Source organism: Aquila chrysaetos, chromosome 2 (assembly GCF_900496995.4).
Source record: "Aquila chrysaetos chrysaetos chromosome 2, bAquChr1.4, whole genome shotgun sequence".
In the NCBI taxonomy this organism is placed as follows: Eukaryota; Metazoa; Chordata; class Aves; order Accipitriformes; family Accipitridae; genus Aquila; species Aquila chrysaetos.
The window spans coordinates 42,124,684-42,137,416 of NC_044005.1; the positions used below are offsets into that span (position 1 = coordinate 42,124,684).

At 40.2% G+C, this 12,733-nt stretch overlaps 1 protein-coding gene across 3 annotated transcripts in view; it reads right to left on the reverse strand.

Moving 5' to 3' along the window:
* Positions 1–2,174: 2,174 nt before the first annotated feature.
* GANC (glucosidase alpha, neutral C) overlaps positions 2,175–12,733 on the reverse strand; it is a 29,388-nt gene continuing 18,829 nt past the window's right edge. For all 3 annotated transcript variants that reach the window (XM_030035421.2, XM_030035393.2, XM_030035412.2), the window contains 8 exons: positions 12,403–12,646; positions 10,628–10,692; positions 9,437–9,513; positions 8,123–8,197; positions 7,579–7,692; positions 6,927–7,039; positions 5,297–5,400; positions 2,175–4,412 (listed from right to left, as the gene is read on the reverse strand). In XM_030035421.2, coding sequence (XP_029891281.1) covers positions 4,303–4,412; positions 5,297–5,400; positions 6,927–7,039; positions 7,579–7,692; positions 8,123–8,197; positions 9,437–9,513; positions 10,628–10,692; positions 12,403–12,646 — 902 coding nt within the window. In that variant the 3' untranslated portion in view covers positions 2,175–4,302. The remainder of the gene's footprint in view (positions 4,413–5,296; positions 5,401–6,926; positions 7,040–7,578; positions 7,693–8,122; positions 8,198–9,436; positions 9,514–10,627; positions 10,693–12,402; positions 12,647–12,733) is intronic.

The following is a 12,733-nucleotide window of genomic DNA, read 5'->3' on the forward strand; positions in this document are numbered from 1 at the left end:
TGGAGGAACTGTTGTACTTGACTTGTTGTTTCTATCCTTTGCTGCAGAAAAGATATATAGAGGTTTTTTACTAGTGGAGGGGATTATCTGAAGACACGCTCTTAGTGGTGAAAAAGGTAGTTATTTCATGTTACTGTGGTCAGGTCAATACCTGCCAGCTGGGTTTGGCTCCTCTAGAGAGCAGCTTGCTAGCACTAAGATTCAGCTGGTGATAGCTACCTCCCATGTAAAAGGCACCTTTTCATATAGGGGCAGAAAAGTTTATAAGGGGCCCAGCGTGGAAACCGGGCCATTCTGTCTGTGTTAGGAGATACCAACCTTAGAGGAGACATCTGACTTCGCACATTTATTTTGTCACGCAACAGTGGGATAAGGGACAAATTCACAGTCTCTGTGAAGAAAATCTAAATGCACGTCACTCTTCTCTATAACCCAGTTCTTTAAAAGGTGACATTGTTTATTTGTCAAGAAAAACCCCCTAACATCTTGATTTTTCTTTGATTGGGAAGTCTTAAATAACATGATGACATCAGTGTTATTTTTGCCAGATGACACTAGTCTCTGGACTCTGGCTCACGTACACATTGCTGACCTTCTGCCCTAGTACTATGGTGTTTTCCAAAGCACTGATTACTTTTTCTTTTTCAGCCACTTGCTTGCTTTGCACATTTCAAATCAACAGTACAACAGACAATCTCTACAGCTCATTATAAAAACTCCACTAGGGGAACTTTTAAAGAGGGTAATATAGTTGGCAAGTTTGACCAACCTCTAGGAGTATTAATCCTCAGTCTCCTAATGGTGGCCTAAATCCTTTTCTTTCTTTTTATCATGAATGCAAGCCTTCTTGCACCAACGGGCAATCGAAAAGGAGAGATTGAAGTGTTCTTGGAAATAGGAGTGCAGTTGCTTCAGGGTGGGTTGTCCAGATGCAGAATTGACGACTTCCTCATTACATTTAGATGTAAGGATTGCAGGTCTCATATTTGACATTACTTTGCAGGACAGCTTGGCAGAGCCATGTGTCACTTTCCAGGATATTTCAAGAGCAATGCAAGCAGTGAGATGCAAGGGCCTCTGACTGCACAGCTTCAGCAAAAATGCTTGTTTTGGGGCCTGTGCATATGTTCGTTCTTTCATATTCTCCCTTCTTGCCCAACACACTAATTCATCTATTATGTCTCGTACACAGAGCTCTGTTTTGAGAAGAATGTAAGTAGCACAGGTGTGATATTTGACAAACTCCTTGTGGGCTGCTGGGGAGGATCAAGTGAAGGATTAGCAGTGGGTTTTTTTGTCTTTCTTTTCTTGGGATGATCAGCAAGTGTCAGGGTGTGACCTGCTGCTATTGTTTCAGCTAACAGTTCAGCTAGTGCCTGCATACCAAATGGCAGGTGGGCATGCACTTCTCAATTCTAACCCCATGTTGCTCTTTACAGATGTTCAGGCATATTTTGCGGTTATAGCTGTTCAAAAAACAGCTTCTCCTTTTCTTATTTTTTTACTGGACAGATGGTTTTGTTATGCAGGTCTTTTCTGTGAGAAACAGCGCTTGCTAGTAAAAGACAAATGGTGTTTTTAAATAAACACAATTTACCATAGGGAAGAACAGATGTGTTGTCTGCTACAAATGGCAAAATAAATCTTTTGTCCATTAGGAATTAAATCACCTTTTGCGATGGAATTTCTTGCAAGCAGAAGTACTTCAATAGCTGACCTGTTCAGACAGAACAAAAGTGAACTACATGGATGATAACCTTTCTATTTAATTTTTATGAAGTTTTATCTCCAGTTGTTTTCACTCATTGAATTAATTTCCTTTTTTTGTAAAGGTATACTATGAATTTCTTTCTTCATTTATGGCATAAATATGTGGAATAGCATGTGAGTTGCTACAAATATCGATGTAAGTGATATTATTTGAAATTTATTTCCTCATATCTAAAGACACAACTGCTAAAATTTTCAATAACTAATTCCTATTGAAATCCATAGAAGTTAGGCACTTCATACCACTGAAAGTTTGACTCGTGAGTACTTACTATAGTGCAGATATCATACTGAGGGCCAGAGTATAAAAGCTAGTCATTCACTTTAAGCAGGTACCCTTGGAATAATACTTAGTAGTGATTCTCAACAGCAGAAAGAAGGTGGGAAGGAGTAAGACATATAACTCGTTTCATTATTACTTTATTTCACTTACTTTCCAACTTCAGAAATACCAGTTAAAATGTTTCATTAAAACGCTCCAGACAAGAATTATATCCTGTTAGAAACACTGCTATGCTTAAACATAAGAAGCAATTGTCAATTAAAGCTTAGAAGCTGATAGAAAAATAGGGTCTGTTTCAAAAATAGGGTCTGTCTCTCTTCTCACAGATGTAAAAGATCTATTTGCCTATTTGATCTATTTGTCTATTTGTTCTACCTGGATTAACTTGTCTGCATTAAGCACAGCAGTATTTAGACTGCCAGTTCCTGGAGTGGAAGCTCGCACTGTCTGCTAGAAGGGGCCGACAAACGGCTCTGCAGAATAAAAAAGAAGGAACCTCAGGGTCTGGTGGGGAACAACCTGCGCTTGGCAGTCAGGAGCGGAGTAGTCGCAGTTTGCTCTCACACTTGCTATTCCCAGAAATCTGCCCTGAAGAGGAGAAACAGCAGCAGGTGGGAATGACTGACCAAGCACAGGGAACACTTAGTAGGAAGAGTAGGGGACAATGTACAAAGGGACTGTTACATTACCTTTGGTTGGCAAAAATGGTGACCGTCCTTCTCTGTTTCCTAAGAGTTAATTTACTGACGTTTTTAGAAAGTAACTTCCTCATCTTGCTAAAAGAAAATTAAGTACATTTTGCCCTTTTATATCCACAAAACCCAACTGATGGCATGTTCAGATTTGACTCAAAGGAGAACTAGCATTAAAATAACATAGTTGGCAAGTGTAGCAAATGGAAAGGGCAAACAACTTGAGCTGTGGAGCAATGGTAGCCTGTGAAAAGAGATGCCTGATATGGAAAGGGCTGTGGGAATATGCAGGATGTAGGGGATGCGGGAGTCGGGATGTCTCCTAGTTTTCAAAGGGAAGAAAGCATCAGGACACACCAGTTCTGTCTGTTTGCAGAGATGGTGGGAAAAGGAGGCAGGGGAACATTAGGGTGAGCTGTAAGAGAATGGGGGAATAAGCATGAGGTGGGATGGCTAACTGCAGAATTAATCCCATTAAAATTAAAAATTTGCTTCATAACTACCAAGCTTAAATCTCAGCCAGATAGTAAAAACTGACTAAGAAACTACTAAAATATGTGTAAAGGAAGCCCAACCTTGGCAAGAGTTGGAAGATGTGGCGAAGCAGAGCTCTCCATAAGCAGAGCTGCTTCGCTGGGCTGTCTTTAACCAAAGACATTCAGTCATCGAAAAATGCCAATTCTTTCCTAACAAAAGATTTTTTTTTTCTTTTTTTTTAGTAGTACTTGCAGAGACAGGGGAGCAACAACATGGAAAATGTTTCTGCATGAGTCTAGCTGCTACCCCAAGCCCTAAGCCAGTATTGCACTTACATAGACCTGTGCCTTTTAAAAATCCAAATACCAGTTTCAAAGCCAGCTATTGGAGAGACTTTTGCACTCCCACATTACTGTCTTTTACTATCACACAACTGACTGGCACAACCTACTCAAACCTTACCTTCAGTGACTGAACTGTTGGCTAGCTTTCCTGTTTGCTTTCCTGTACAGACTGCCTAATTCTGCATTGTCATAAGGACTGGAAAGGGGAAGTGTCTGTAATCACACTGGGTGGCTCCTTCTGTGTTTTCTCAAGGCAGCTTGCAGGCAGTGCTCTGACGATAACCTCTGTGTCTGGCATATCTACTGATGCTGCTTGTCGAACTGGCCCAGATCTGCTCTTCTCAAGTACTCCAGTCTCTTCAGAGTGGGATTTCCAAATACTCACATTAAACCTCATGCCAACAAGCCACAATCTCACCCCATTGATTTATGATATTTTGGTGCAAGTGAAGGCAGAACTCAATCTTAATGCTTAACTGAAGCTAGCCTGCAGCAGATAGTATTTAGCTTTTTTTCCCTGAAGATACAATCCTAGTGCCATTACTGTTGCCGAATAGAAGAGCTATGCGAGTTTAAATCAGTGCTTTAAAAGAAAAATTGTAGGAAATGTTAGTTTAGGGGTGTGGGTGGGAAATATGTTCCTTGATTTGATTGGATTCAAGTGGACATTTTAAGTCCTCCCAACTTATTTCCCCTCAACCTCTCGATGAATTCTCTGAAGAAGCTGCATCTCCTTTCAGTTGATGCAAATCTCCCAGTCAGCATCAACACTCAGGGCTAAATTTTCCAGTGTCAGCGCAGAGGTCTTCGTATTGTATGTGAAAACCACTTCTTTTTCTTTCCCATCTGAAGAGGACAAGAGAGTTTACTATAGGATTTAAGAAAAAACCTTCTGAAACACAGTTACACATGTCTCCCTCCAGTCTTTAATTCAGACTGTTGCTGCCACTGGTGGAAAGGACTGATTAAAAAAGTAGTAGTCAAATCTGCCCAGTATACACAGAAGAATGCAGGAGAATTGGAAAAACTATTTATTTTTTTCTGACCTATCAAACTATGGAACTATTCAAGGTTTTTTCTGGAAAAAAACCCCAAACCTTGTTTCAGCATAGGTTTTCCTCCAAGCACCCTAACAGTCCTTGAGATTGACAGGTGGAGGCAGAAAGTCCACGTTCACATGATTCCCAAAGTGAAGGGACATGCTTGGAAAGCAGCCAGAAATAAGCCCTTTATGTAGAAGCCACTACCTATCCGTGTAGGATCCCTCACAACTTCTAGAGATCCCCACATAGTCAGGAACTCCAGACACTTTTGAATGAGCAAAAGAACAGAAAAGTAATTCTGGTTTTGCCTCCAAGTTTCCAGTTCTAGACTAGGCAGGCTTACAGAGCAAATGGTCCTTAAGATGAAATGCTGTCTCTGGTCATATTATGTACAGGACAAAGTTTTCTGAACTTGTTAATTCTGAACTGCTTTTACTGATGTATCTATTGCCTTACAAAGCAAGTGTTCTTCAGTTCTGCATGTAATATTGGTGGCGAGTAGCTGCTGGCTCCTTTCGCTAAATTCTGTCCTTGATATCAAAAAAAAGTAGCAAAGAAAACTAAACAAAGATGCTCCCTATGCTGTAACACTTCCTTTACAGAGCTATCAGTTTGCCACCTCTAGTGAATGGCAGCAAAGCAACAGTTTTTTAAAAAACTACAGTAAAATAGAAGTCAATTCATTACCCTTGGAACAGGCTGTCACAAAAGTGGGTTGCTGTCCAAATCCCAGAACTATCACCCGTTCAACCACACATGTAGTGTGGTATTGTCCGCTTTCATCTCTGCGGCTGAAAAAAGAAAATTATTTCATATACATTAGTTTCTGTCCATCAGTAGAAGTTCACCATTATACAGAGAAAGTACTACTTCAGTCTCACCCTGAAAGTTTCCTATACTGGTTTCCTTTCCTTGGTTTCCTCGGTTTCTCCTGAAACAAGTCAAACTTTCTCCCATTATCAGCTGATTTTTCACTGCATAGCAGATTTCACAAAGTTAGAAGAAAAAAAGTTTGAGAAGATATTTTGTGGCAAAAAGCATAGCTTTAACAACCAGAAAAGTTCTGGATTTTTGCAAAATGGTAGTTAAAACTAAGTATAAATGTAAAGTTAATTTTAACATTTTTCAAGTAAGGTGTTTCAATCTGAGGCACAATTATCTTCCATTTTGTAACTAATTTAATTTTTATTAAAAAGCTCTAAAGAAACTCAAATCAAAATGAAACTTTCCTTTCTGGAGTGAACAGAATGTTTCATCATTCATCTTAAAATTACTTTTTTCCAACTGCTAGTAATTTAGCAACATTTTTCTTTTCCATCCTTAGTTTTTAAGCTTTTCAGATTTCGTATCCCAGATGAAGAGATTTGAAGCATACTTTTAACTACATCATCCAGGCTAGTCTACAGTTTTGCTCGTTAAATTTTGTAGTTTTAGTACCACCTCCTGCATATTTTTGAACCCTGAAGGCATAAAGAAATGCCTGTAAAATCACCATTTATGCACTGCACAGCCCCATGGGCAACATACCTCAATAGTAAAAGCGTCATAGTGACGTACTTACCATCTTTTCTTACAACCAGCTATGGATATTTTTGGCTTTTAGGTTGTTTCACTCAGCCTTTGCAGGTTGTGTCCCCTCATGCTTCCTTTCAAGTGCTTTTCTTCCATATTTTACTATGCTAATACATATGGTGCATTTGTTGATGACTTTTGGAGACTACATGTAATGGTGTCTGTTTGTGGTTCCCACATGGAATCGCAGAATATCTCAAGTTGGAAGGGACCCATAAGGATCAAGTCCAACTCCCTGCTCCTCGCAGGACTACCTAAAATGAAATCATATGACTAAGAGCATCGTCCAGACCCTCCTTGAACTCTGACAGGCTTGGTGCCTTGACCGCTTCCCTGGGGAGCATGTTCCAGTGACCAACCGCCCTCTCAGTGAGGGAGATCTTAGAAAAAACAAACACTCTAGGTGTTGCCTATTTGCAAATCTCCTAGTTTATCTTCTTTTGTCTCTCTGATAGGCTTTACTCTTGCTGATGACTTTCTTTGTATTTGAGTAAATCTGTAGAATCTCTAATTTGACTAGACTGAAACAATATGAGACAACTCAGTATTTCATGTGTTGCTGCCCTTAAGACTTATGCAGAACATTGTTTACCTCTGCAGTTTTATGACAGATTCTGCATGCTCTGGGACTTCACTAAGCAATAGATGACACTAATGCTTCTACATTTGTAAGAAGGCCTCATGAACTAGAAAAGGCATTTCCAATGACAGTGCTTTGGTGGCTTTTGTCCATAAATGCTGTTACCTGGAAGAGAGAACGTTCTTGTGGAAAGTGAATTTCTGATACAGGAACTGCTTCTTGTGGAGATACTGAAATGAATGCCCATCATCTAGGTAGAGCTCACCTACGGCACAGGCCTGTGAAACACACCAGATGGAGTACAAATTAACAGCAGCTTCTAGAGCTGGACAATGAAACCAAAAATGTGTCACTATATGTTATGCTTCATAGTTTGTTTTTATTTTTCTTTAGTGACTTGTATCCCTGGAAGGCTCAAGGAGTCCAGCTCTTAGAGTGCTTGAATACTTGGACATTCTGGCTTTGTAAATTGATGTGGGTGCCAGGTGTTACCTTATTTATTAGAAAATACAGTTGTGGGAAGTTCTGTATCCAAGAGGAAGTTTGTGGCCTGCTCATTCTCTGCTCCTTCCTCCAAGGGACTAGAGGAGGGCTGAGAAAGGTCAGAAAAACATTCTGCCTCTGCTGTACTCAGATAGTCTCACTTTGAGGGAACAGTGGGAGGGAGCTGGGAGCCCCTCCAAATAGGAGAAGTGGAGGAGAGCTATTGGGCATACAGATGCAGATACCATGGTGCTGATGGAACAGGCAGCAAGGACCTAAAAAGGTCAGACGGAGTAAAAGACAACTTTGTAAAGGGAACGTCATCTCAGAGTACCTCTGTGTCCAGGGCCACGTGGAGTTCATAAGAAACATCTATCATCCATTCAGTGGATTTTCCAGCTGTGGTCTTCAGAGGTATCACAGTGCCCCCTCGCTGGAATACAGGAATCTGTGAAAAACAAAGCCAGGGTAGAAAGGTTTGTATACTCTGAGCATCTAATTTTAACTTGGAAGAAGGATAACTGCAGCTTGCTTTTATCAAAGCTCAGAAGCGAACTTTTACCACAAGTACATAAAGAAAACTATTCAACTAACAATGGGAATAATAGTAATCTTCCTGTATGTGTACAAGCGAAATATCTTTGCTTGGAGAAGTCACCCTTACATTGTCTCACTTTTCTCTATCACCAGGACACATCAGTGTTCCATCTAACAACAAAGGAGATGGGACTTTTCTTCTCTACAAAAGCTATTTTAGATTACATTCCTACAAGGAAATTCAAATGCCACTTTTCTGATTTTGAATGTTGATAAAACAAAAGCCTATTTGTTTTTTTTCTTCTGCTCAATGGAAGTAGTATTTTAAAACAAAAACGTACATTCTCCAGCGTTACTGGGATCTTCAGAGTGCCTGGATCTTCCATTCGTTTAAATTTTCTGAAATCATACCAAATCTAGGAAAAATAAAAAAAAAATGAGCGTGATATATGGCAAGATCTGTTCCCTCTGCAGGTGCAGTTACTCTTCTGCTTAACGTTACTGTCACTATTCCTGACAACCTATTTGATGTGCAAGAAATAGCATTTACTTTTTAAATCAAATGACCTTCTGGATGGAAAGAATAAATTCTCATTCTGAGGCACAAATATAAGCTGATCTTTTCTACAGTTTGCATAACATCTTGTATGTCTTAAAGCATCTGGAAGTGCAAAACAATGAAATACCTTTATTTTTATCTAGAAATGTTGGGATCCAGAATAAGCATATTTCTATTGAAGTGAAAATTAACAACAAAGGTGCTAATAACAGGTCATGGAAAAGAGCTACATCTGAAACTTCCCATGCATCACAATTGCCAGCAGGTTTAACTGCTTTAAGTGTGCCAGGCAGTCAATTCCCACAGAGATCTTAAGAAAAATATTATTCTTAACTTGTTTGGAGAGCCTGGTCTGTTTTTCTCCTTATACTGAGAAGAATTCTAAGTGTCCTCAGGTGTATTAGTGGAGTCACAAAGCTCTGCATGGTCTCACACAGTCCCCTTCGCTGCTGTCTTTCCTCTTATTCCTCCCTGGAGTCTCAGGCTTTCCCTTAGGAACTGTTTTCCCCAAATTCTTTCCCTTCCTCTACCTCTCAGCTGCTGCAGCCAAATGCTCTTTGTAGGAGTGGATCACAGTGCCATCCCGTGGACAAATAACTTTACTTCAGAGAGGAACTGATCTCTGTACATGTGAAAGGCTTTGCTGCACAAATCCCAGGCTACTGAGGCTTGTGTATCCATGTTATAATTTTCCCTCCCCACAGCATCCCTCTGCTTTCCTTATGAACTTTCTTCAAAGTTCCCTTTCTTTCCACATAAAAGAGAAGTTTAACCCAAGAAGAAATACATGAAAAAAGGGAATTGACAATTTAGTGAAGCTGTTTTTTGGTGTTCCATGAGAAGCAGCAAGCCTTGAGGGGAGATTTAAATTACAGGAGATCTGAGATTTGTGCAGCAGCTCTTGGAAAAGCAAGAAAGTAAATTTACTGTGAGCCAAGCATGCAAGGTATCAAGATGGCAGGAAGGTTCAGAGTGGCACAGAATGGCTGGCCAGCACTTGGCACAGCAGCAGTGCTCAGCAGTTACGAGATGCGGAGCTGGAAGGTTGCTGTATAAAATACTTCTTTGGGCTGAGCAGCTTCATATTCATCCTCACCTCCTCTGACCCTGGAAGCAGAACACTCACTGTCTTGGCCTCTTGCTCCGTGACTGGATGCACCAACAAAGCATTTCCTAGAAAAAAACATAAACGTGGCTGTGATCCTGAAGGCTGCATCTCATCGGAGCAGAAGCTATGTGCTCTGGGGTTGTCAGCCTCCCATTGCCATTTTAGGGGCTCGCCTGGGCATGCCATGTGCTTAGGTTCGCTTTCTACTGGAAAAAAAAGGCGTATGTAGGGAGCTGATGGCTGCTTGGGTCTTGTTCTGTTATGGCACTGGGATGCAGCTGGGCTGCACTGTATACCCACCAGTTTGGAGGCGCTTCTGGGTCCCTCATAGTTGAAGAGATGATTGCCTGTTTGCTCTTTGGTTGAACACAAAAATATGCTTTTTCTAACCAAAAGAGTGGAAGACAGGAATGTCTTCATAAAAAAAAAACAAACCAAAACTGCGTAAGCTTATTACACTGGGGATGGTTCTTCTTTACTCTTAAAAAAAAAAGCATTAATGTATATAGACTGTACAGTTTGATAAACTTCCCTCCTTGCCCACTGGTAATGCAAGCTGAACTCCCAGAGTCCTCTGAAATGCTGTGCTTCACCACACTTAGCTTTGCTGCTGTGTCCTGCCTACCTTGGTCAGATTTTTGCATGAGAAGTGAATGGCCCTTCATTTGAAAGCCATTAGTAGGCACTCTTGAGCTCAGAGGTAACAAAAAAATGAAATGCAACATTCCATTCTCATTCTCTCTTCCTGTATAGGCTGAATGTGCTTTACACAAACATGCATCTCTTATGCTTAATTTCTGAGAAAACTGACTTGAACAGCCAGCCGTATCAGAGTAAAAAACAATCAGCTTTGGATGGTAGTTGTTTGCTACTGTCATTTCTGAAGCAGACTGTGGTCTTAACTGCTACAGTGAACTTTCATGGTTCAGGTTGAAACTGACCATGTTTTTTCAAAGTGACTAGGTGAGACTGAACTCAGTTTTTGCATCTCATACGACCCCTATTTTCAAAGTGCTGTTGAAACCAGGTCCCTTAAAGAGGTCTCGAGTTCTACATTCAGTTACAATATAATTTTTAAGTCTTGGGCAGAGTTTTTATGTTTTCTTTTTGTCATGTGATGCTCTATCACTTCAAAAATATTTAACTCAAATTCCAGAGAATAAGGAGGCAACTGCTTACCCAGCATATATTCACTTTCCACACCAAAAGTTTCTATTTTCCCTGGAAACTCTATCCAGAGAGGCCTGTAGAAAGAAAGATAGTGGGATTCAGTTAGTTTCTCCCCTCCTACCAGCCTGTTCAAGGCCTTCTGGCATTTTCAGGCTCCATTTTCTCCCTCTCTTTACAAGTTACAGCTATCAAGAACTGAAGATGCCTCAAAGAAATGCTTCCGTGCCTTAAAGTACCCCTTTTGAGTCATTGACGAGAGTTCCCAGTACAACATGGGTTAAGACACTCCAATATACCTATGGTTTGGCTTCTTGCAGCCTCGCTTTCTTTCCTCCTGCCTTCTTCTTTACAAACTTGCACTACGTATACCTTCTTTCTACCAAAGGAGAGATGGATGAGCCTTTCTGTCACAGTCTATCAGCAATGCTGACACCTGATGAGCTAGTCCCTGCAGCACAGTCCTTCCTGTTCTCAGCAGCTCACTACTGCTTTTATAGCATGTTTCCTTCTGGTTACAACTGAAAAACCTGCACCAGAAATTAATTTTCAGTTTTTCTCAAAAAAGGGTAGTGCAATAACCATCTGGTTACAGAACAGGAGTTATATATTTAAAGTTTGAGAGATTATGACAATAATAGCTCATTCAGAGACAGGGTCTGGGTTTCCTCACACAAAAAGCCTTGCTCACCTGCTCACTCATAGGCATCCACTTGTTCACTGTAGCCCTGCTGTTCATGTGCTTGCTAATTAGAGACATTTGCCACTCTGCTTGTCTCAGTGAGAAAAATTTCATGCTTCCTCTCTTATTCTGTACCTACTGCAGCAAATTTAACATAATCAAAGTTTTATGTTGTGTGCAGTGCACATGCCAACATAAGCTTCATTCCAAGATAAGACAGAAACCCGCTGTCTATGTCAGTGCATACAACATGGGCATCTACGCCTACATGCATGCAGACAGATGCTCACGCTATGTCTGTAATGCAAATCATCTTAAAAACTCAAACCACTCAACCCTTGTCAAAAAGACCTTTATATTTTTAAAACTTAGGAGATGTATTGTATTTGCATAACAATAAGTAAATGTAAATGTGATGCAAAAGGACAGTTCTAGGGCATCCTTAAAGACACAGCAATACCAGGGAGATTACTGACATCCATCTCTTGCTGAAAGGATTGTTGCATTCAGTTCCGCTGAGGCACTTTCTTAGAGGTTAGAGAGCAGCAAAACAAAAGTTTATTTTCTAATTTCGTTTCTGTTCTGTATTATTAGTTTCTCTACTAAAAGAAAAATGATAAGAAATACTGCAGAGATGAATGATCAAATTATCAATACGAAATAAGCTTTTATAACAGGAAAATTCAGCAGTAACAAATATTTTCATGAGGGGTAAAATGGCCTTTATGTTTTTAGGTCAGCAAGTTCAGAGTCCATTAAGCACTGTTTTATGTGTGGGTTGGAATATTACATAATGTTCTTTATCGTGACAAGAAGTTTGGAGTCAACAGTACTTCAAAAACATGTTTAAAGACTGTGCAGTGTTTACTGAATTAGTGTGTTCCTGACACCATTTGGAAAAAACCCCCAAAACATCTGATTTTCCTTTGAGAACGTTACCAAAGCTTGCAGAATGCATGAAAACAGAATCTAGTAATTTTTGTATGTTTTTTTCTTTTTTAATATTTAAATAAGTAATCACAAAAGTAAGAGATGGTAATTTAACTTCCCTCCTCCAAGTAACTTCCTGAAGATAATCACTAAACCTCCTGACTTATGCTCTTACCTCATAACCGGTTCAGCCGCTGTGTGTGCCCGATAGAACAGTGTGTATAAGTATGGCAGGAGGACGTAGCGCTCTCTAATGGCTTCCCTGATGATCTGGGTGTTCTTCTCCCCAAAGAGCCACGGTTCTCGCCGTTTGCTCTCCATGTTAGAATGACCTCTGAAGAAGGGCTGGTAGGCTCCAGCCTGATACCAGCGAACAAGTAATTCTGGTTCTGGATCTCCAATAAACCCTCCCACATCAGCTAGATATTGCGCAGACAAATAAAAATACACATTTTTGGAAATTATTCTGAAAAATGTGAAGTTCTCCTCTAACAAACAAATCCATG